The 26613-nt window shown below is 36.7% G+C and overlaps 1 protein-coding gene across 6 annotated transcripts in view; it reads right to left on the bottom strand.

The window, feature by feature from the left end:
* LOC132908058 (potassium voltage-gated channel subfamily KQT member 1) overlaps positions 1 to 26277 on the bottom strand; it is an 88813-nt gene extending 62536 nt beyond the window's left edge. For 4 of the 6 annotated variants that reach the window (XM_060961633.1, XM_060961643.1, XM_060961654.1 and 1 more), the window contains exons 1-2: positions 21623 to 26277; positions 5012 to 5570 (exon numbers count right to left, since the gene is read on the bottom strand). In XM_060961633.1, coding sequence (XP_060817616.1) covers positions 5012 to 5570; positions 21623 to 21932 — 869 coding nt within the window. In that variant the 5' untranslated portion in view covers positions 21933 to 26277. The remainder of the gene's footprint in view (positions 1 to 5011; positions 5571 to 21622) is intronic. The other 2 variants (XM_060961665.1, XM_060961685.1) reach the window with 2 other exon arrangements.
* Positions 26278 to 26613: the final 336 nt, after the last annotated feature.

The following is a 26613-nucleotide window of genomic DNA, read 5'->3' as shown; positions in this document are numbered from 1 at the left end:
CGACAAATGGTCATCACAACCATTAGCTCGATTAATTGACGTCTTGAACAGACAGAAGAACCGCCTAAGCTCGGTCGACGATCATTGCGAAGTGTGAAACGATTTATAACTCGTGCTGGAACGTTCGGCAAACAATTCAACTGATATAAGACAAATAGTCCTGCAATATTTTTCGACAGAATGATAAATATCCGCACAGCTAGTTGCACTTCGATTAATATCATTGAACCATAATTTTTCTTCTGGACAAGGAAACCATAATGACGGATAAGAAACAGATTAGGCCTATGGTCTCATGAAATTTCGTATTGTACGACCCGAAATCCCAACTTCCCACGTTTTTTTCAAATATTATCGAAATCAAATATTAAGTATTTATTCTCGTGGCATTTAATTTTCGTGACAATTTAAATATTGGAATGGTAATGTACAATAGTAGTATTTCAGAAGATGGAAGAATTCTGAATTTATTTTTTTTTTCTATCTGCAATTCTAGTTTCTACAACTTCCTGTTACTTCCTTTCTTTAATACTAATCTCCAACTTTCACAGAATAGTTTCATGAATGAAATCAGTTTACACGTGTAGCCAAATGAAGCTATTTGAAACTAATCTTCCTATTATCTTCTGAAAATATCCATAATTCTCGTTCCAAGAAAACGGATGCACATGAGTTAATGATAAAATAAAATAAATCGTGCGCTCGCTCAGGTGAGTCATTTATGCGTAAAATTTACCAATTATGATATTCATGGTATCCCGCTGGTACCAATCTTATTTAGCAATTAAGTCAGAAAAATCCACCAAATGTCCAGCTGGACAAATTGCAAAGTACAAGTTAAATAATAAAAAAAAATTTACCAATTGTCAATTTTTAACGCGTCCAAGAGTTCGGATGATGTCCAATGATGTTCCATTGAGCTTTACGAGGAAATCGGTTCGATTGAACCACTTGGAACATCCGCCGAGCGAACTTGTAACCGAAATCGGTATTGATGTTTCGCGAGGCTTGCAATTATGATAAAAGGTATCTAAACAAGAATACACGAGGAAACCAGATAAATTATGCGGTTAGAGCGATGTTCGTGCCGAACGAAAAACGGATTCACGCTTGCGGAAATGAATGGCGCGTTCGAACAGTGACAGTGGATGCGTGGAGAGCAAAATGAAACACGCTTCCGTGATAATTTCCGATCGTGACGTTTCGCATCGTGAAAAGTGCGATAGTGCAGTGTATTATCGCGAAATCAACACAGATCCGGTCAAATCTTTCGCACACGCAAACCGAGAAAAATAAAGAGAGAGAGAGAGAGAGGAAACGAGGCGAGGATCGATCAAAAGAAAAAGAAAGCGCAGGTGGATAGAAACAAAAGAATGGAACAACGAGGGAAAGTGACACGAACGCAAGCTCATTAAAAAGCACCGAGGAGAATCGTTTCGCTGCAACAGGAAATTAACGAGAAACGATAAGAACAACCGTTCGATGTCGGTCTCGTGGTACGCGATAAAAAAACGAGAAAGAGAGAAAATAAAAAAAAAAGAAGGAAGCGTGAACGTGGTTGCGTTCGTGCGATCAATAGACTTCGATGCCACACGTACCATCATGTCGTATACTTTGTTTTCGTAATGAATTATTTAAAGGACTGCGGTACTTGGCGGCAACTTTGGAAAAAAGGAGGTCCGCAGGGGAAAACAAAGAGAGAGAATGAAAAACGGCAAAACGCTGAATAATGCATGAGGGCCGAAAGTATTTTGATACTTATGCAGGTGATTGAGAACGTGGGCGGATCAAAGATGGATTTTTACTGTACACGAGGCCAGAGAAGCAAACGGGAATGAAACGGTGGTCAGGAACGATAGAGAAACTTCAGGGTAGCGGAGTACTTTCAACCATCGGCAGTTTGGCCATTCCTTTTAAGTCAGCTTTTACGATGACGTTTATTTGCAACGCTCGCCTCGCGAAACGCGGCATCGTCCAGGGTAAGAATGCTTCATAGGATATCGAGCGACGGTGATAACGTTTTTACGATTTCGCGATTTGCGCGTTGAGAAATGGGACTGTTTGCGTTAATGCGTGTGTATTTTTGTTTTCCTTTCCTTTTACGCTCCTTTTCGCTCTTATCGTTACGCGATGAGAACGAAGTTTCTACCACAGAAAATATTTTGCACGATACTTACTAATCTCGAATAGGATTATATTTTACATAATTAATTAATATTATAATACGATAATAATCGTTTTCTACGTCGTAAAAGTAATTAATGTATTTTCGTTATTACTTCTTTTTATTGTAAATGAGTTTGCATTGATAAATCATAGCGGATCATAAAAACCGTGTGTGCGTCAAGGGGTTGGTAGAAAAAATATTGCAAGTGCTTTTGACAGTCGAGAAACCCGTTTATGCTTCTTACGTTTAATATACTTCTTACGATTAATTTTATGAAGATGGAAAAAATTGATCGCAAACGCAGATGTATAAACTGTTGGAAACTTATCTTGGCATAAATAGTACAAACAATCAATATTACTCTACTACAAAACCAATACGCATTTACTTGGAATATCAGTGTTTTGACAATTACAAATGTTTGTCTCCTTACGCTCTCCTTTTTCTTTCGTAATATTATACCAATCCTCTACTTCTCGATTGTAGATCGTAAAGAAAGATGGGACTTTGTTCGAGTAGTAGCTTTAAACTTTAAAACCTAGTTTACTGCTGCTGCTGCTGCTGCTCGGCTAACAAGTAATGATAGACGATAAATAAAAGTAGCTAATGATTTAAAACTCTCATTATGTTAAGCCTTTGTAGCACTTTGTAACCCCACGTGACTTAAAAGTTATATTGTCACGTTTATCAAGTTACGTAGCCATACAACGTATTCACTATACGAATTAATTTTGTTAAAGTAATTTCTGTCTTTCTTACGTCATAATAATTCATTATTATATCCTTTTCTTACGAACACTCAAGAACGTGATTAATAAACTGCGGATGTTTATGCAAATTCATATTTTCATAACATTACGACGACTATTTTATTTTTCATATTTTACATACTTTTTCATATTACGTACATTCTGTACGCAACATTTTCTATAGGAAACTGTACGTCCTGAAATTCCACGATATCGTAATATTATTGCTGTGAAACTAGCGTACGGTAGTATTTGACTTTAAACACGAGATATTGTTCGCAATAAAAAAAAAGTCATATTCACGCGTCCCATAAAATGGAAAAACGAGCGTGCATGTTTTACGCAGCATCTTTTCCCATCGGGAATTCCCACGAGTGATCGAGAAACACCTCGAGCGTGTTTTGTCAGGTGGAACGAGTCGACAGAATCGACGTACAATGAGAAACGCGCACGGAGACCGAAGGATCACCGTCAAACAAGCTTCGATGTCTATATAATATAACAGAGGCGACGCAAAGACGATACAAAAGAATTTCGATTCACTTGTTGAATCGAGCCGTTTCCATTTCGAATAGCTGACGTTGCTTCCTATATAGAACGGAGAAATATTTGTCTTCGGGAACAGAATGCAAGATTGCAAAGGTATAGAAAATGGTGGATGATCCTTGAGAAGAAATGAATGGGGCTATTGATTAAAGCATGCAGAAAGTACGAAAATATATATACATCAGTCCTATGACTTAATATTTAAATATCCATCAATTAAATTCCAACATATTGTTACGATCATTGTATTCCTCCAAGTCAGAAGAGACGACATATTTATTTACAGTAGTAAATTATCGTTTAGTAAAATAATAATTAACGTTGTTTTATAAATTGTACAATCGGTACAATCACATCAGTACATGTTCCTTCGCTTATAGTATTCTTTGAAAAAAAGCTAAAGTTAGACAATTATTTTTCTTCGTCTTTTTTCTGATATCTAATAAAATTATAAGCTTCATTAACAGTACAGTAAAATTTCTTTAACAATTTCTCTAACTCTCTTTATTTATTGGCCAACTCATATCACGTATTAATTTCGTTAAGTTGTCAAAGTGACTCTTTAAATATTGTTGAAAAAATAAACGATCACGATTGCCAATGGTTGGCGCAACATGAAGAGAGATCTCAGTACTGAGTACCAGAGTAACGAACCTGTCGATACGTCACTAATTCCTCGAGCAGTACGTTCAGAAAGGGAAATCTCTCTAATACTGATCCTGGAGCATTAGCATACGACGAATCAATTTCACGTATGGTACATCAGGCAAAATGTCAGTTTTGAATATTAATCCTGACGAAATGTAACTACTCTAATCAGATAGATATTAACATATATCGATTTATCGTTATTCATTCTGCCCGGAGAGAAATTACATACGATATTCCGTGATAATTTTAATAGAAATTCGATGAAATAAAAGATGTTGATTGAATTTTCAACGATAAATATATTCTTATTTAAACAACTTAAAGATAAGCTGTACGAATGTGCAACAAATTTTACAAGCCACCCTAAACGTACGTAAATCTCAATCTCAGTAAAATTCAATCTCAGTCGAAGAATCCCCTTTTCAATCAAAGATCGAATAACGAACATTTCAAATTCACATTTACCAGCATATTAGGTTGTTGCGCCATGAAACATCGAGAAAAACGATATAAATAGATGTAACTTACTTTAGAACAAGTTCTAAAATAAGACTATTTAATCAAATTAGAGTGCATTCTATTTGAATTGCAAATTCACGCTCAAGTATTGCAATTCTAACAACATATTAATATTTATCATTTAATCTGATGTAACATGTATGTTTACCTTTATCTTTATGTAAATTAACGTGATTGTTAATGACTTCAACGAGCTGGTGCAACAGAAAAATGTAATTTAAAAGGAAAGGACAGAAACAAGATCTCGTTGAGAAACGACATCCATTATACAACAACCTAATACGATGTTCCGTTCGTTGTTACGATCATCGATGTTAACCATCGCAACGTCTAACCGATATAGAACCTCTCTCGTAAAAACTGCATCAAAAGTACTCACACAGTGAAATGGTAGATGAAGCAGATCCACCCGCCAGGATGTTCCAGGAACACGTACAGTCTTTCCTGGAAAGTCTTGCCTTTTTTATGATGGAACACGTACTTGGCTTTAAAGGCCTGGTCGATGGGCAGATAGATCGGGTAATACGGATCGGGTACCCCAGCTTGATTCAAGCTAGGTGGCTCAACCTCCGCAGCGTTCATATCACTATTGATAATGTCATCTTTGCTCTTCTTCCGGCGATATTTCCGTTTCATCGGCGTGGGCACCCTCTTGTGGTGTGCCTCGCCGAATCTCGGCGACCGGAAACGTCTGAGGAATGTGAAACGACGACTAGGCGAAGAGCTGGCCTCGTCCATCTGCGTGCCGTTGTCCTCGGTGTCCTCGGTCTCGCTGCCCGGCGTTTTCAATGCCATGTCCTCCGATTCGAGGCAGTGCTCGGTGATGAGCTCGTCCTCGCTTGCCTGCAGGGCGGCGTACGCGGCCGCCGCGCTCGACCGCTTTTCTGTGAGCCTAGAGCATTGGTCCTTGCTTCGTGGAAGACTCTCGTTGGTCTCACCTGGACATTTCCAGGATATTGCCGACTTGTGCTGAACTCGATAGATACACGCCGAGCGTCGCTTTCACGATTCGATTTAACGCTAAGAATTTGCAGCTGACGAGTAAACGCGAACAGACGCAAACAAACGTGAAGGAACACGAACGAACAAGACGGTATTAGTTTTCAATTGGTATCGTTCATCTAAGGTATTCAAATAGAAAGTAAGAACCATTAACGCGTGTTCCACTGCCACTCGAATTTTATACATATGTTTGCTTTGACCATTTTGACAACCACGATAGATCGAATTTTTGCAAAATGTTATATTGTATTTGTTCGTATTTATCTGATAATGGCATCTAGATTATTCACATTCTAGATTATTGTTGACGATGTGTACTACTGTACCGTCAAGCGACAGGATCGTGTTTATTAATGTTCGCTTGCGCTGCTGCTGGCAATGCAGTTTGCGGTTGCTCGTTAATGTTCGTCTCTGCTCATTCGTCAAGCGCAGATCCAGTTTAAGTATCGCGTTTGATGCTCGAGGCGGTAAATACGATCGAAATTGATTATAGGCTGCTTACTTTTGGGAACATTTCTAGTTCTAAGGTGATTTATGTAAGGTAATTTACGTAACGATGTGATATTGGGAAATGATTATGACACATTCCGGTACGATAGGAACAGGAATTAATAAATTAAGATCGAGTTTGTAAGATACACTCGCAGCAGGGATTAATTATATTTGAATTCGAAGATATAGAATATAGTAACGCTGGTTTCTTTTGTGGATACACAACGAAGACGTCAAGACCTTCTTCTCTTCCTTCTTTCAACGAAATATCACAGTACGTTAATCAATAATACGTAGATAATTTTAATGAATTTCTGAATTTTTAATGAATCATTCAACTCAAGTGGAAGATATCATATCGTTAAGAATGCTTCAATCGATTGCAATTAGCGCTAAGCTTCAACGATCGAAAATTCAGAAATCTTCGACACTTGCTGTCTCTTTATTATCTTGAAGTCTAACTTCATAGCGAATAGTATACCATGGGGAACTTCGTTTTTAAAACAGAGACTTTCTATGCGATATTATATTTCAATTTATATCTACGCACATCTGATAAATAATTTTTAAATTTTTCATATCACCTATTTTTCCAGCATTCTTGGACTATTCGGATATTCGATTTTCGATTGAGCGAGCAAACGCTAAACGGCGAGAGAACATTTTATTTTAATTTACATTTTAATGTTGCCTTCAGCTGGAAGAAGGACGACCATTCGCTCGTTTGATCTAACCGCGCTTTAAAATTTCCAAACCTATTTCGATTTGACGATCTGGCTACCTTGATTTGCGATCCTAACACATCCTATCAATATCCTAAAAATGTCAGTAAATAAACGTTAGGATTGTAACAGTAATTTCTGTTCCATCAAATCCCGGGAACCAGTTCTATGTTTGATTCTTCTCATAGCTCACTGATTACTCGACCATTGACCGCTCGTTCGTTGCAATTGGCTTTTAGCAAAACTCCTAGTCAATTTTACGGGACAACGGACAACAATTCCTCAAACAGCTACAAACGCGTCACGCTTTTCCATCCTCGATCCTTTTCTATACCATTGCGTATTTCTAGAACATTCATCGTGTAATCGATTCAAGCAAAGTATCGCTGGTAAAACATTTCGATTTGAAAAAATTTGTCAATTCTGATTGTTTCGCGTGATACGTTAATAGCCAGAATGACATTCCATTGATGACAAATTCTATCGTCGATCATGCAACATCTCTATCTGGCCACATTGGCAGCTCGGTGCGGCTTATGCAGCCTGAATTTTGTAACGCGAGGGAAGAGCGAATTTCTGGGCAAACGAGCCTAGGGATTTCGGACTGATCGATCGACACGATGAATGGATGCTTCCAAGTACAAAAGAACGTTTGCCTCTCAATAGGATCGAAACTGATCAGTTTGGTTCTAATAAGTGCTTCGTCGTAGCTTTTGATTGTCACTCTCGTCTGATACTTCATTGTTGAGAATATTAATAAGTGATTAATAGGTGGAATCAAAAGATAAACTATTGGTAGAAATAAAGATCGATAAAAGAATAGAGATCGGTGAAATTAAAATTATTTGCATGTAGCGGATTTAGATGTTCGAAATATAAATTTCAGTCATGCTGGGTATATTTTTAGTGGCTCAAAAAGTACAAGAAATTTATTTCTAGATTCTATAGATAGAATTTAACATCCAATTTAAGTGTTTCTCGTTGTTCGATAGATTAAAAAAAAAACATATTCCTCCGTGAGATTCAAAATTAATAAATTATCAGAAGTTATTAATTAAAGAATGTATTTCAATTGTGAATTTCCAGTCAGAAAATCATGTTTATTCTATTACGCCAAGCGTAATACTGAGAGGCGATCGATGTAGTATGTATAACCTTCAAGAATATGTCAATTATTCAGAAGAACATAAGATGAAAATATAAGGTTCTATGTATTTAAGAAAAGATTTTCATAACCTTCGAGAAAAATTACTTTTTTCTTTAACACGCAACGGTTGTGCTTAACAATAGTTTCCCATTGTAAAAAGCTATAAAATACTTAACTATTCTCTCATTTTATACAATGCTACCTGTCGTTTACTATCTACGACGTTCTGTAATAAAAAGAACCTGTAATAGCTAGAATAAAGGAGAAAACTACTTCTCATTAGAAGAAACTACCTAAATCATATGATAATATCATATCGACGATACTGGAGGCTAACATTTCACGAAGCGATAATATTTATAGCTCTTATTCGCCACGGTGCTACGTTTAAATCTTTATTCCTTTAAGGAACAAAGATTTTCGTTATCGAAAACACGTGTGACTTTAGTTTTCAACTAATAGTCGCAAGATGGAAATAAAACGCTGTTTCGTGTTCAGCCTTCGAGCAACCGTATTTCCGACAGTGTTACGTCTCGCCGTTGGTATGTTATCACAAAAGAAGTGACAATCATGGTGTATCTATGGAGTTTGCGACATTTATCATGCCGAGAATATACTTACTATTTAATATGAAAAAGCGATATTTTTTAAAGATTAATTATTATAATTGTCAATTCCGTTGCTTTCTATTCCTATTATTTGAATTTGGTATAAATAAATGGTATTGATTTGTTATGAATTCTACAAGCTCTAATTTTTCAACTTAACTTTAAGTGAAATGGATAATAATTATTTGAATTTGGTATAAATAAATGGTATAGATTTGTTACGATTTACACAAGCTCTAATTTTTCAAATTAACTTTATGTGAAACGGATGAATTTCTAGTAAATAGCAATAATAATAAAACTGTAATTTTGTTCTCTTCGGCGTATATTCGTTTAATTTGAATATCGTCTTGATCCACGTGCATCGCAGTTGTTATAAAAGTGATAAATAACATTATGAAAAAGTTCTCTCGGAACCATTACGAGATTCTAAATTACGGTATAAAGAATACGAGTATATTCAACATGGTTTTGTTATAGTATATCGTATCGTTTAACCTTTGAACTTCAATGTTACTATTATATTATTTTAATAGGCATACTGTTTATCAACCAGTAATTAACTTGATTCAATGTGACAAATAACTGACATTTGGATTGGGTTCATAGACTTGATTACGACATGTGCTCTACAAACAAATGATGAATTTCACCGCTGAATTAATTATTCGATTAATTGACCCGACTATAATCAAATTATACGGGCACAATTCACGGTAACAATCGTATCACCAAATAGCTGAAAATGACGCGCAACTGGATATTTGATATAAATGCATAAGGGCGATTGATAAAATATATTTTAAAATGTGTTTCAATATAAAATATAATACATTCTAACTTATTTAAATCAACTGCGATAATTTAATAACGTAATAACGTTCCAATAACTTTAATTTAATATAATTTCACTACAATACATGATAATTTAACGATTAACATAGTAATAATTTTTTGCCTTTTATAACCAGCTATAATTTATAACAAATATATACGAGGTATAAGTGACAATCTTAAGCCACAAACTTTTATAATAATCTCTTTCCTTTCTCTCTTCGCGGTACAACTTTCTTCCTATACTACTTTGATCGACAGGCAACGTACGAAGTCCTGACACTGACCACTTCAATACCGTGTGAATGCGAGACTTTTCGAACGAAGCACAACTATGACGTGTAGTAAGTAGAGATTCTAAGAATAAATGGGAACGCAAAGGATACGAATACGATTCAATAGCGTGCAAAAGTCTTCAACAAGCTCGACCATCTTCTATTTTCTACTATATATAAAGACAACGATTTTAATGAACCTTGGATACATCAAGTTCTTTATTTCGTTCGAAGAATCTTCATGATCGTATCAAATTATCACGAAAATTCCTTCTATGAGACACGCCGACTGTAGTATTAACAAAGCAAGAAAATTGCACGAGGAATCTATCTCGCGCTCATTCCATTGATAAACAGATGAATCGTTCGCCGAGTAGGAATTATTCAAATATTTGATCCAATGAAAATCGTTAAGGATTCGCAATTCCAGCTAGCGCCAAGCTAGTTCTATCGATTGATTCTGATATTTTCTTTGAGAAATATTTACCTGTTTCTTATATTTCCTTTCCCTCCGTACTCTTTCTTCGTTTGTCCCGCTAATGAGTTTAGACTTTTATACGATCGAATCACTATTTTGCAGTGTCGCAGTCGATCAAGATTTTTCTATTTCACCGCCAGTGTAACAAGAGTAACAAAAACGGCTGAGAGATTCGATTATCGACCACATACGTGACGGTTATATTTCTCAGCATCAATTGAAGTAACGAGATTGCTCGACATGTCGCTGTATATCGGCTGCCTTCTATAGTACAACAGATCTAGACCGCTTATCTGTTGTGGAAAATCGGTCGAGTGAATATCGGAAGATACGAAATTTTACGACGCGCTGTTATTAATAAACGAAAATTCTATCGATAGCTTGTTCCATGGAGAATCGTGCAAGTGAGATAGGAAATTTTTCTTATAAGCAGAGGATTCAGATCAGTTTGCCATAACTCGATACTTCGTGGATACTTGCGATAGGATAACTTGTAATACGTGACTTGTAAAATTCCTGATTTATAATATTACTACGATGTGTATAAAAAGGCAGAGGGAAAAGCTAAGATGAGAAAATGTTTGCTACGAGTTTCAAAATGAAATCGGGTATTACTTAGTATTTTACATTATGAAGCAGTTCTATTATCGAGCTTATTTTAAGTGGTTTTAGCTTATTTTTAATATAAGTAAATAAAAGTAAAGTCTCTTATCGAATTCAGACTGAGACTATATTAAAAGACACGAGTTTCCGCGATCAAATTGTTGCGCAAGGAGATGGTGAAATTAGATTAAAAACTCTTGCATTGAAGTTCCATGATGGGAAAGCAGACGGTGACAAGCTGTTACTGGTTTGAATTTAACGCGTATTACAGTACGTCAAAGAAGTATTGAAAATTACTGAAATTCATTTATACTTTGTCCAAATGTTAATTATATTATGTAAATTCGATATCCGCTATACAGGTAGTACCTACGTCACAATAAAATCACATGAAAGGTGGAATATTATTTGATACCTTATAATAGAAAGTAATTAATTAATTAATATAATAGAAAGTAAAACTAACAAAGCTTCTTCTGATGCTTGTATTTTAATAACGAAATCTGACATCGAAGATCGATCGGTAAAGTATTAGAGGAGCGAAAGTTTTGTAACGAGATTCTAACGGTATCAAAAGTCTTTGCTGATGGCTCGTTACGCGAAAGTCTATGAACTAAAGTTAGAAATTTCTTGTCTTAAAATTTAACAAAAGTCTAAAATTATGATACGAGTTTAACATTGAATATAAAAATGAAATATGATATTAGCAAACCAGATGTGTATTCAGAAATAGAAATAATTATAGAAAAATACTGGCGACAGTCGGTCACCTATATATTTCGGAGGCTGTAAGACTGTGTTTTATCACGATCGGGATGAGTAAAGATACACCACTAACGAGATGACCCGATAATTTATGCTGCAGGGCAGATTCTATACACTCCAGTGAATTCTACTTTAAACAGAATTAATTAGTGGACTTCGATTACTGAGTCTTCGTGGACTTGAAGCTTTACTGCGAAACAGTAAAAATGAGTAAAATCTAGAAAATTTCATCTATTTCTGTATTATTCTGTTATTTCTCTTTTGCTACGAGTATCTTATGTTAAAAACAAACTAAACTTTGTTAAATTCGGTAAAATCGAAAATTTTAATTAAGCCCAAACGATCTTACTAAAAAATAGTCCTGAATTTTTAGAAATTCCTTGCAACACGAAACACTGCACTCTCGATACTTATGGAAAAATGATTAGATATATTATCACGGAAATTATTGATTTCTATCGTCCTTATGAACTTTATGAACCAATGAACGCTATTATGGATTATAACACATTGTAAAAGATCGTCTGTAGTTTTCTATTTGTGTGAAGTTACACGAAGCTCGGGGTTTTGAATCGAACAAGAGAAACGCTTTAATTTAGGTGGCAAAGGCTACATCCATTTAAAAACCGATGTAAAGGTACAAGCCTTTCATTTATTGGAGTTAGTCTTCTTTCTTATAGGTAACAGCCCGATACACTGTTATCGTTAACTTTATTCCCTTGTAAAATGATAACCGAGCTTTCACGAAACGACTACGATATTGAATTTCTAACTCTTTAAACATTTTTGACGAAAGTAGTTGATTAAAATTTTCTTTTTTTTTTTTATTTGGATGTATTTTACAATTAATTTTCATTGAGAATTATAAGTAAATTTGATTAAAATTAATTCGAAAAACTTAAAAGATTCCATTTTATACAACAATTGGCGTTTCTGCGATTTAGTAGTAATTGGTTGATTCGTAGAACTAAAATATAAGTAGAGTCAACATAGATTTTCTTTGCACACTACAAATTGAAATTTAGATTTGCTCATTGTTTAAATGATTCGCCTTAATGACATATTTTCTTCACGCATCGAAAGCCTTTTTGTTCTTGTCGAAACGAGAACGTGATTACAATAAATAAATTAATTAATTAATTACGTGATAAATAAGGAACGTTTGTGAAGGATTGCCTGAAACGACCGATGAGATTCCCAATGTGTTGACTTTCCCTCTAATACATTACAGGAATAAAGTTTCCTACCTAAATCAAAGTTTTGGAAGTCTACTTAAAGATATGAAACTTGCATTCTTATTAATTAAAGCGGGCCTATAACATATTCAACGAAGACCCAAGAATGGGTACAGCTGTTGAATGATTAATCGCCTAATAGCCACAAATCGATGTGATATTTAACGTTTCAAAACTTCTCGTTAGACAGCTACTATCAGATTATTATTTATCACTGCGCTGACACTCTACCTTTGAAGTGTAAAATGCAAAGTGCGAGCTGTTTGCTCGACAACCGAAAGTTAAAGTTACTCGTCTCGTTAACTGCCTATATACATGTATCGCTAAAACTTACGTGGTAGTGTTAAAAATAAGAATAAACTGATAAGAAATATCGACATTGCTTATTTAAATTTTTAAGAGCCGATTAATATTCGTTCGCTGTTCAATAGTTATCGAGCGTTGATCATTCACATTTTGTCAAATCTCTGCTTCTACATTTCCTTTCTGGAAGAAAACTAGTCCTAAAGTTACCTAAATGAAATCAAAATGATAATAAAAAAGATAACTTGACAGTAGTATATACTACAAGAGTTCGATATACTAACTATACTGCAACTAGCAATCTTCACCCCGAACGAATCTTAAAATCTGCGAAAGCTAACGAAATTGAACGTCCAATTAAAAGGCGTACGATCGAGCCTGCAGTACACCGACGGACAAAGAAAATTGGTGCACGGATCGAGCTAAAAATGCGCGAACAGTGCACGTGGAGACCAGATACCGATACACGCTAGGCCGATAAATTGCTTCGAATTATCTGCACGCTCATCGCTAGCACTTCCTTCTCTCTTCGAGCAGCGACCACCTCTATAGGCCGTACAGATAAATTCTAACGATTACATGCAATTTCCCTGGGACATTAGCGAACGAAGAATCGGAAGTTGGAGCAGCTATAGCGAGCCGCGAGATATTCATCGGGAACCACTTCAACTTCGACCGAAACCGATTCGTTGTTTCCAAAGAAAGAAGAGAAAACAAAGAAGGATAAGAACGAGAGTTTCGTTCGATGATCTCTTTGCACGCTTCGCCGATACTTCAGAGCACTGGTCGTAATTTCACGTAGCTAATCTAAATTTTCCATTTCCACGATCTCCAATTCTGTGCGTGTCACGAGGTATTGTCGCATTATGCGACAGTGACGATTTATTTTCTTAACATTTAACATTGTTCTCAATTGGAGCGCAAAAGGATTTTCTATATGTCTGTTTTAAGAAAACCAGAGATAGGGAGAAGTAGAAGTAGAGTAAGGGCGGAGAAAAGCAGAATTATTGGAAAATAAAGTATAAGTAAAAAATGGATGAAGAAGGAACGAATAAACGGACGACTGATGCGCAATGGGGAGAATGTTTATATAGAAATAAAGTATTTAGAGATAAAGAGAAGGGACAATCGGAGCATCGATATATTCTTAGGCTACTGTAGTCGTCAAGTTTAGCTTTAGTTTTGTTTCATGTTTGTAAACTACAGCCAAGTTTAATTTCCAAGCCGTCAGGCTGCAATAAATAATTACAATTATATGTGTCTTTTGTCAAAAACGTGTTTCAGCTCCAGGTAATTTTCTATCAACAATAATAATAAAAATGTAACTTAACTAATAACAGACATATGGAAACCTTTGTTACGAGTGAACTTAAAATTTTGCCAAAACTAATCAAATTAAATCTCTAGTTAAAACCCGAAACGCGTATCATTGAATTTCATTTTTTTATAATCCGACGTTTTTGTTGGAAAACCGTGCAACACCGAGAAATATATGGAATCACGAAAGAAATGTTGACAAGATACCTGTAAATATTAACGCAACCATCCGCGTATTCTCATGTCCACATCAACGAGTTTGTACACTACAGTGGAACGGATTACAGGGACGTAATAGAAAGGTCAATGGCGTTCATACTCGTAATCGATAATATAATAATTCCGTTCTAATGTAGATTATATCCTCGAACAATGTCGTGCGTTATACTCAACCACGTTCTGAGCATCGAAACTCGCGTTATCCTACATGTTCATTCAACTAACGTTACTACAACCGCATTATTATTACAACCGAGCAATGTTAATATTAGGACCACGAGTTCTATTTAATCGATATTATTCACTAACACCATATCCAACATTTTTTGTTACACTGTTCTAATGAAAATGTGTCATTTTCTATTTAAATTTCTACTTAAACGTATCGATTAAATTTTTCATCACGGTTAACTAAATTTCTGATTAATGGCTATTCTCCTAAAGCGATACAAGGTAACGTAAACGATACCGTGCCTGAACTAGCTAGTCCAAACATTGCCGAATCACAAAATAAAATTGAGTAAATATGATAAGCTTCTATGAATGAAAATAATTAATTCTTATATTGAAATGAAAGAAACATACGCATATGTAATTTCCACGAGTATGGAAACTCAGCGAATAAATATCAGCGAATAAATACATGTTGTGAAACGTAACTATATATGATATACGTATGTTTGTATTAATTTAGCATGATTGCTCCGTTATAATAATTCGAAATTCGGAAATCTATATACGAAATATATGCATACTGAATCGATATTTCTTTTTTCCATGTACGTCTCTCTTATCGAAAGATATAATACAATTGAAATATATGAAATTGTGAAATCTAAAGCGAAATAATACAAAGCCAACGTTTATGATTGAAAAGAGTTAAGAATTATCCCAATGCTTCACCGTCAGGCGAATGGGATCGTTTTATTATATCTTGAGACAATGAATTCCACGGATCCTCCAGCTGAACATTCAGTCCGCACAGAGAAACTTACTCGAAAACGGAAGCCTTGTTAAGAATGCGTTAACCCAACGTTCGCGTTGAGAGAAACGGTGAATACGAATAATTTAACTTCCCAGAATCAGCTGCAGGCAAGTTCCTTCGTACAGGTGAAACACACTTAGAGACAGGGACAGAAGATTACTTGAATCGTCATGAAATCCAGCAAAGAATGTAATTGTACTGCGTGGAGGCGGATTTTCGTAGAACTTAATTAGGCTGTATTATCACTACGATCACTTAACTTTAACGCTAGCAGAAACTTACTTTCTCTCGTACTGCGTGTACTACAACAATGGACGTTTAAGATACATACTTTTTTAGAGCCGAACAATTATAAAGATTAATAATTATTAATAATCGTTAATAATCGTCTAAGGTAACATCGATCTTCAATTATAAAATATGATGATATTTTATATTAGGTTGCTCGAAAAGTGTCTTTCTTTTACAAACACGTCTTTTACAACGATGCATCTTTATACAAACATGAAACCTAATCTGTAGAACGTTGTGATCTTTATCTTGATAAAACAAAATGGATCATACGTAATTCGATAAAATAATATAAAACGAAAAACGTTGTGTATCTATTATTTCCTTATAAAACGAAAGAAACTTCTCGGACGACCTAATAATTTGTATGGCATATGGTTATATTATACAAAATATTACGTGAAATTAATAATAATGTAGTAATGATTAATAAATATTTACGAAGCGATGCTAAGAAAATTTGTCGGCTAAGCTCCGAAATGCATATAGAAAATTTCATGACACGAAAGTGGCGATATACGAAAGTCTCGCTTTATTGATTGTAAATAAATATAACTCCCCTGTAGTATTAATAGAGGCATCTGCATATCGATGGAAGCTCCCTGATATTTCATAATGAGTCGCATGGAAGATCGAGAATCAAGCGTGTTTCACTCACCGAGCAACCGCCAAAGGACAAGAGATTTTTCAGTTTTCCTAGCAAGGGAAACAAACGTCCCCTTGTTGTTGCTTATTTTTATCTCAAAGATAGGATATTCTTAGTATACTCGAGAAAAACAACTAACATGCTAAGTAAGGGAGTACTCTCTTTGCAACCGATTCAAATTTTTGGAAATTGCAAACAAAAAGATAACGCAGGGTAAAAACAGTTAACTCTTGGTCTCAATAAATAACGGGTGAAACAAATGAAAAAAATGGATGGGGTAAAAGATTGCGGCAAATTCGAGAAAGCGGAGATGAAATTCGTTCGAGGTTATTATTTTTGCGATTACTAGAGGCGTGATTTTATTCGTTAAAACATCGCGTTATAAACATTGATCCAATATAAGTACTTTATTGAATGATACGTATATTTGTTTACCAAGGGTCCTTTACAATCGCGGATATTCGAATACTGAAATTTTCCATGAGATTATGGTAATGAAGGCTGAAACTCCTACAGACTTGCCTAAATAAATATAAATTTTATTCCAGACGCAAATCCCCAAAATAAAAATTGCGCGTCTCTTATTCGGATGAAAAATATCTCTACTTACGTTCTATTTCTTTAGCGATGCTCATAGAAATATGAATCTGCAAAAACGTCCGCAGCCTATTTATTAAAGGAAGACCGAACTAAGTAACATTCAACGAGGAACCATAGAAGAAGGCAGAATTCTGCTCGAACAAAGGAGAAAGGAAAAAGATTGTGAAAGGGAAGAAACGAGTGAAATCTTTCGCTCAGCGCAACGAAAACACAGCTATTACTTTATTTCACGTGTTCACGAAATCAGTCGCTCTTTTTTCAAAGAATATTACACTCCAGCCGGCTTTCCTTCCGAGCTTCCATATAATACAAGGCAAGAAGCTAAAAATCACCAGCTCGTTGCCTAGTTTCCACCGAGCTGTGAAACGAGAGTCACCTAAAAGCCATCACGACGGCTTAAGGGACACTTTCAACCGGCGTCGTGCTCTTTTGATATTTCCATTCTTTTTTTTTACTATCTTCCGGAGAGTTAAGAACGAAAAGAAATCCTGCCAGAACAAACTGCTAGAACAACGTTCGAAACGGAGCGAATAATTTGTTAATTCGGAGACGACGTCTAACGGAGCCGGTTTTATAAAAACCGCGTAAGAAGATTTCGATCGTTATTTCGTGAACGAAAAAGTTAAGCGGATCGATCGTTTACGATAAGAAAGAGGAACATTTTACGACAAGAAACTATCGTAGTAGTTGTTTGATATTGCTAAACTTTTTGGTATCAAGCTTAATCCGTTTTAGTTTATTTACGACTGCGATATAAATTCGACTTTTGTTCTTTGTACTACTCCTTTTAATTGGTTTTTTGTGGCAGGAAATTTTATAACAGCAGAAGAATCAACAGAGACGAATTAGTTCGCCAGTTAAAAATCTTCGTTCTCTTCTAAATAAATACAGTAGCGGACAAAAGATTAAGACGAAATGGAAAAAATAAATAATTGATTTACTTTCCATAAAAAATATAAATACAGTGTTCTACATTTGGTATTAACTAATTAGGCATTTGTTTATACACTTACAAAAAAAATTTCATTTTGATATTTTGCTCAGTAGCGAAGTTACAAAAAAAGGAACGAAATCTGTATAATATTTTGTCGGTCAAAAGTTTAAGACTACACAAAAAATATTAAGTTTTGGTAAAAAAATATGCACAATTTTTGTTTAAATTCAATATTTTGTCCAATATCCGTTATTTCTTATCACTTCGGTACATCTTCTTGGCATTGAATCTATTAATTTTTTACATTGATCTACCGTAATATTACTCCAAGCTGTTTCAATTGTAGAGTAAAGTTCATTCAAATTTTTCGGTTTATAACCTTGTACTGTCTTTTTTATGATGCTCCACAAGTTCTCGATTGGATTAATATCTGGTGATTGGGACGGCCACGGCAGCACGGTGATATTTTCTTCTTGAAAAAACTGTTTCACAACCCGAGCCGTGTGCTTCGGATCATTAACATTTTGAAAAATAAAATCATCACTCATATTGTTGCGTGCAAAAGGTAACATTGTGTTCTTGAGTATGTCCTTGTATTGAAAACGGTCCATAATTCCATTGATACGACATATCGGACCAGGGCCGCTTCGAGAAAAACACGCCCACACCATAACGTTGCCACCACCATGTTTAAGAGTTTTTAAAACGCACTGTGTTTTCAAACTTTCGCCAATTCGACGTCTAACGTACCGTATCCCGTCAGAACAGACGCGATTGAATTTCGATTCGTCAGAAAACAATACCTTTTGCCAATCTTCACTTGTCCAATGCTTATGAGCTTTAGCAAATGCAAGTCGTCTTTTTCGATTCCTAGAACTCAGCAGTGGTTTCTTTTGGGGTTTTCGTCCTCTTAAGTTAAAGTCTTCTAATCTTCTCCTAACAGTTCTAGCACTAATTTGTGTATCGTTTTCATAGTTTATCTCCGCAGCAATATTATTTGCACTACGAAAACGATCCTTTTCGCTCAATCGATGAATCCGGCGATCCATTTTCGGTGTTGTTTTCCGTGGTCTTCCGTTTTTCGGTTGATCGCAATACATGCCTGTCTTTAAACATTTATACCAAGCTTGTTTACAAGCTGTTTCTGACCTGTTCACTATATTTGCTATTTCGGTGAAGGTTTTACTTTGCTTTCGCAGCCTTACGATTTGTTCCCTTTCGTTTTCAAGTAAATTCTTTGATTTACCCATAGTCTGTTCCTACCTAAATGAATTTTAAGCAATAAAAGGTACACTAAACAATGATTTTGACATTCCAGAATCAAAATGTTCAAAAACTGTACTCGTACTCACGTTTTACACAGATCGTCTTAAACTAATGTCCACTGTTTCCAAGTGCTAGGCGGTAACTAACTGTTGTAACTCCTACATTGTTTGTATTTAACAACTGACTGTCTGAGGTTACGAAGGTCAAACATACAGCTACGTTATTCCAAAGAGACAAACCGAATAGAAGAACAATATGCGTATAAGATGTTTGTAATCCGGTTTACAAATCATCGTCTTAAACTTTTGTCCGCTACTGTAGATCCATTTGTAAATTAATAGCGAAAGTAATTATCAATTTATTAATAATCGCCAAGTAAATAATTTTTATCAAAATACATAGTAGTTGGCAGGTTAATTAATTCGATTAAATAACTTTGGTATATACGTTCCGTAATATCAGGTATAAAATCAAGGAAGTATATTACGAATATTTAGGAAAAATAATTCGCGCAAGTTTTCTACAGACAATGTTCTCAAAGTCGGTCAAACTATGCTGACGTATTCTATTTGCGAAAGATAGCCAGAATTCACGTATACAAGTTTGATTGTGGCCACGCTCTCTGCTTCAAACTAACTAGGCAGAGGTTTTATTTCTGAATTGTTAGAACTCGGCTTGTTCTGGCGATAGGGTCGATAGTGGAAAAAGTCCGGTGTGTTACGTGTTACTGACAATTAAAAAAATGAAACGTAGATTCTTAGAAGAACATCTACGCATCTTATTGTGACCTAAACGAAATTTTAATGTCTTTTGTGTCTAGTTTGATTTTATGATAGATACTCAAAATTAAACTGTTTTTTTGTAAATTGTTTTTCGTAAAGATATCTTCGTATCGAACTTGTAATTGTATATGACGATATATTGATATTTTAAATTCAGGCTACAAATACTGAAGATGATGACCTGTGACAGCTTTTGCTTGCAATTATCTTCAAAATTTTCATTCGTTTTATGGCACTTTTTATATTTTCAATTTATCGATACACGATTAGTAGTTAGTTCATAGTAACTCATAGTGTTATTAGGTTCATGCTATGGATAACGTAATTATAATCGTGCTACATCCAAAACTCACGAAGAAAATTGTTTTTAATGAACGTGAAACAACGTTCGAATTATCAGATTATTAGAGTAATGGAATATCAGACAAAGAAAAGTTAAATAACACACAGATTACATGGCTCTCTGCCGTTTATTTGCTTTTAGTTAATGTAAAAGAATATCTGATGCAATAAAAAACAATTCTGACGTTAATAATATCAGAATAAATATCGACAGCTTCTAAATATCTTTTAATTAGGTACTGCCGAAACGCAGGTAATATGTCACACGAAACTCTTTCTGTTTCATTTTATTACAAATTCCCCGTCCTCGTGTGAAACTTGGCGATGCAATTTAATCCTTTGTGAACGAAACATTATTCAGGTTCAATTTAAAGGCAAATTAATTGTAAACGACAAAGTTTTAATTTTGAAAATTTATCGTGCTGTTGAAAATTCCATAAAACGTTGAAGCTTCAATGTCGAAAATATCTTGGAACATTAACATGTAATGTTATTGACAGAAAATCTAATGTAACGTCAGTGTCCCTGTATCTCTCTCTCTCTCTCTCCCTCTCTCTCCTCTTTCTCCCTCTCTTCACAAATACCAACTTTTGGTACCTACTGAAAGTATTCCAATATTATTACTCGTTCACAAAATATCAATTCAATTAATCGAATTCTAATTCTATCGCATCTGTCTTTTGTTTGACCAGAACTCTGTCTTTTGTTTGAATGTAGAGTCGAGCGATTCGTAAAGGCTATGAACACGAGACAAACCGAAGGAAATAGAAGATACGAGAGTGGAAAAACGAGACTGTTCTTTTCTAACGTTTAAACGAATCAAGAATGTTCAAACAAATTCGACTTCTTAAAAACCAGTATTCCAAGAGCAAATTTATAACAATACGAAGACTGATATAACTTGAGATACCACTAAACTCCCTAAACTAACTACAAAAACTAAAGACACGATATCTACGATATTCGTAGAGAATCACGTGTCGAATCAACTTATTTGAAGCATCTTTGTACAAGAAATTGTAACAACGAAACAGAACAACAGAAATCACCGGAAAACCAGCAATATTCCAGTAAGCAGCCAAAAATCTTCCGATCGTTACACCATATAGAACGAACTGAGTTTCCTCGGCTAGTCCGAGTATACCTGAATGCGTGCACTTCTTATGATTCTGATGACCTTGGCAGTTAACATGGTGCCCGTGAGAATGGTGCGTAGGATGATACTGCTGGCGTTGCTGATGCTGATGCTGGCTGATCGGCGATTTAAGCACGCTCAGCACCAGATCCTCGTGAGGTGGCACGATCGTCGTGAGCTGCCTGCTTTGCCTATATAGGTTCTCCTGTTCCCCGCGGTTCATCCTGCATCCAAGTCGTCGACGTTGCAAATAAAATCCCGGATACCATTCGTGTCTCCCTCGACCCGGACCGCTACCTAGCATAACAGCGTGCAGCATCCCGACGCTCTCTTACAGCAGGAACTTTCGTTCATCTGACCCACCGCCAGACGATTCTCCCTTCTTTTCATGGTCGTCTCAAATCTATAATCACTTCACGATACGCGGTCTTCTTCTTTTTTTTTTCTTTTTTCACAACTTGATAAAATACACGTTTCATACGATTTAAACACTATTCGAGTATTTTGTTACACCGATTCTCATTCAATTTTCAATCTAGGAAACAATGGAAGTAACAACGTTTCCGGTTAAACATTGCGTGTGCAATTGGTCACCGTTTGATGACACCATTTATGATTTTGGGTGCTAATTAAGCACCAAGGAACGTCTCTTAATACGTTTTAATGGGTTCGTTCGTTATGCCAATTTAAGAGGAAATGAACGCGACGAGTACCTTTCTTTTTAATACAACACCCAATTTATGTTGTTTGAACACTATTTGGACATTAGAAACGTCTAACTCACTTTTGACGTAGTTTGATAACGATTTAAGGGGATTAGGATTTTAGGTTGAAGGTTCCCAGTGTACCATTCTTCCACATCATTTGACAAAATATTCGATTTTGTGGCATTTAAACGCTATCTGAATATTTTGATGACGAGATTTTAGGGGAGAAACGGATGGTGAGATTTCAAGTTCTCGCACATTCTTTCACCACAATTTCGTCAAACACTTAATTCGTGGAATTTGAACGCACTAGTTACACACTGGAGCCATTCAATTTTTCGCTAAACTTTGATGAACTGATTTTTTAAAGTTACGATGTAGTAGCCCGACCTTAAAATTGTATTACAAATTTTAACAAGTTTCGTGCGATTAATATCAAACTGATGACATTCGTATACTTTGAGACACTAACGCGTAATGAGGATCGTAGTCTTTGAATGTTTTAATCTCTCGTACGTATATCTTGTAGGAAAGAGGATTTTTCATGAGTGCGGATCTTGCAACTGTAAGCTACTATCACATTTTCGAAATTCCAAATCCGCTATTAAACACTGGGCCAATCTTTCTTTAAAGTCTTGTATACGTGTAAACATTTCTTGCGATGGAAAACAAAAGAATAAGAACTAATGCAAAATTAAACTGCTTTCTACTCGCAGCTTAAATTAACCACAGATAATCACGAATTCGATCAAAAATTTCTTAACCACTTTGGTCCTCGAACGCGAAACAGTCGATCTGAAATTGTAACGTTTTCTCTCCTCGCAATTTGAATGGAGTTTACGCGATCATTAGCCTATTGGCAGAAAGGCGGCAAAGGGGATCAATCTCTGCCTAAGATCGTTTCCTATCGTAATTCAAATCAATCGCTAACTATCGTAATTCACAGAGATCGTACGTTTCAATCTCACACGGAAATTAACGACACTTTCTTCCCCCTTCCTCTAAAGTACTTTCTTTTTTATCCAGTTCTCGTAGTTTTCTCCTGTTGTGTCCATGTAGTTTTTCCTGCTGTCGCAACAAAACGACCCTCCATTGCCTTTCCCTGTTTGTTCTTCGTTCTTTTTCCCTTGAGAAGTATCGAGCAATTTCACTCGTTGTCCAACTTCTTCTGCCTGGCAATGCTGTTTCCCTCGCGATATCTCTCGTTCCTCGTTCGATCCACAATCCCGCAAAAGCGATTAGCTCTCGTAATATACTTTGCCTCGTCGATCGACTCGTCCCTTGAAAGTTGGACGATCGAATACGAATCGTTCCTCAACTTCCAAGTTTTTGTCGAATACGATGGTACAAATTCAAGAATTTATCAAAACAAATTTCCCAGGGAGAAATTCTGTCAGAGCAGAAGCCATTGTATAAACAGATCGGCGATCTTCAAGGACTTGGATTCGATAGCAATCTTCAGTTATATTTCACTCTTTCTGCCTACACGAGATACTTAAATCTGACTCGAGCGATCGTTTCGAGTAATCGTTAATTATACGGTTGGAGCGCGTAATAAAGGCGCAACAGTAGCAACGATAACTTTCTACGCCTCCTGAATTTGCCTCGCGAAATAGATTTCTCTCCGGGAAACGTGAAGAGGAATCACGTGCTCGTTCCTTTTCCTCGGCTTTTCTTCTCCACCTAGTTGATGTCCTCAACGTCGAGACTCACCTTGAGACTCTTTTAAAAGGATTACACCTCTTGCTTTTCCACAACAGTCTGGTCGACGAGATTGGCATTCTCGGCGAGTTGCGGATCCTCTTGTCGATCGTTGCGACACGACGCGACATTGGACAGTCAACATTCGATGCTCGAGCCGTTGCAGAAACTGATCCCGAGGGTTTCCCGACGATTTCCGCTCGCTTATCTTCCAAACAGTCACACACGAACTTTCGTGCGACGACTCTATTATTCTCGACGTGTTTACCGTGTCGAGATAAAAGGACGAGAAGTACTGTTTCGTGTAGCCTGAAATTGCTTCGGGATTTTACTCGATATCGCGTTACACTAACGAAACTTTCTGCTTTACTTCTACGCTAGAATTAGCGTATTTATCGTTCGATATTTTTATCGTTTGATTGAAACGCGGTCTCGGCAACCATTTGTGTCAAAACTTATAAGTTCTAACAGGGAAGCTTTTAAGGAAGCAATCGCTTCGCCGTGAGGACGTGCAAATTCGAAACTCGACGTCAGCTTGCCACGGAAAAGGCTCAAGAAATCTCTTCTTTTCCGACCAGCTTCGAGCTTCTGTACAAACTATTTCCTATCATCGAACGTAATGTCTATTTCGAGATTGAAAATCCCTTGTCGAACAAATAGAACGACTCTTCGAGAGAAAGAAAAGAATACGTGTGCATGGGTGGTGTGTACATGTCGGTGAAGAATGCGTATTCAACACCATCGGATCATCTCTGCTCGAACCTTTCGCGATCTCGCCCTCGTTGGAGTCAGGCGTTTCGTAAATTCTTTAAACGCGATCCTAGCTCCGTTTTGACATTTCGTATATTCTTTCTTCCACCTCTCTATCAACCTCTAAAATCCTACAATCGGTGTGGAAGGAACGCGAGAAATTGATCGTTCCCTGTATTTTCTTCCTTTTTCCATTCAATTCGTTTGATTTGTAGCACGAAATTGCTTCGCTATAGCGAGATCCCTCTATATTGCTCTTATTCAAGACGTCTGCCAGTAGATCCACGTGAAAAGAATTTCGTTGGACTTTGTAAGATTTCCGATTCACCGTGCCCTGGACAGAATGAATAAAACGATGTAATTTCGGCCTTTTATCCGCATCTTTTCGGGATGCGATGATTTAATAAGGCAACGAATGCGATCTCCGCGGTCTTATCTCAATCATCCTCGTCACGGGCCGCGTGTTTAACGACGGGATTATATTTTACGAAGCCTCGAATCCGCGTCCGACCGTTATCCCCGGTCCGATAAAATTTTAATTGAAAGTTCCCACGAGGACGCGTCTCCTTTGACATTTAAGATCCGCCTATTTCGTTGCAGTGCGCTTTCATACCCGTCTAAATGCGGAGATCAACCGCGATTCAATTTCGTCGTTCGTTTCTTTCTTTCTTTTTCTTTTCTCCTTCGTTCGCCTCTTACACGCGCATCCTCGATTCTTACTAGTCTACGGAAAGTAAAAACCGTTTGGCGTTCGTACGATGTTGGATCTCGATCGATTTCGGCATGTGCAGGTTAACGTTCAGGATTTCGAAATCGTTGTAGCATCGTTTCGAGAGGATAGGTTTGACACAGGTGTACGATAATTTGCCTCTTCGATCCATTCCCCATAATTGCACGATCATTTACGACTCCTATCGAGGGAGTTTGAACAAAAAGCTTGATCGAGTCGGTTTCTTGCAACCTCTGAGAAAAGATCTCTCTCGGTCATAAGTATAGCTCGTCCATGTTTTCGTCCCTCGAGCTTCGATTCCTAACTTCTTCGAATCCTCGCACGCTCGAAATCCATTTCCCTCGATCGTCCACAAACAGACTGATCTTTCTTTTCCCGCGCAATGACAATTATCTACGTACGTCGCGACGAACCAACGAAAAAATCACGATCGTCGTAAAGCCTACGTTCGACTTTCACGGTTTTTGTCCAAGAGAAAAGAAGGCAGGAAGGAATAAGGAGGAGGAGACGACAGAAAAAAGAAAAGAGGAAGGAACGAGTTAAAGTACAGTAAAATCGGTGCGAATTTCGCTCGTGTTTCCAGATAATTTTCACGCACGTGTTCCCGCACTCACTCGAGACGGAAGCACAAGGGGGTCGACAAATGGTTGTTCGAGGGCGAGCGACTCGTTGATCACGCAATCGCACCTGGCAGAGGGAAGAGGAGGGTGGATGATACACGAGGTCGCGTGGCGCTGGTCGAAGACGCGTAATGTGCTCAGGACGACAGCCCGCAACCAACTGTGGCTCTTGGCCACCCTGTAGTTCCGCCACCCATCGCAACCCCGAATAGGTGGTGGCTCTCGGCGCTTGTACGCCGCGCACCGTTTACGGATCATGAGAAATGTTTTCATCTGGCCTACCCCTCGTCGAGCGACAGATCGCACACGCAAAAACCTTACGCTTCTTCCATGGTACTCGAGTTCCACTCTGGTTAGTGGAATGAGCGTGCAGGCTTAGAACGATTCATAGGGGCATTTATCGTGTAATGTGTTAAAACGTAAGTGTCTAAGACTTTAACATTAGAACTACCGATAATTAACATGAAGCTATTTGTACCAAAACCAGTCAAA

The sequence above is a fragment of the Bombus pascuorum genome, chromosome 1, assembly GCF_905332965.1.
Source record: "Bombus pascuorum chromosome 1, iyBomPasc1.1, whole genome shotgun sequence".
Classification (NCBI taxonomy): Eukaryota; Metazoa; Arthropoda; class Insecta; order Hymenoptera; family Apidae; genus Bombus; species Bombus pascuorum.
Note: the sequence above shows the minus strand (reverse complement) of the source record. Positions and strands in the feature narration are given on the sequence as shown.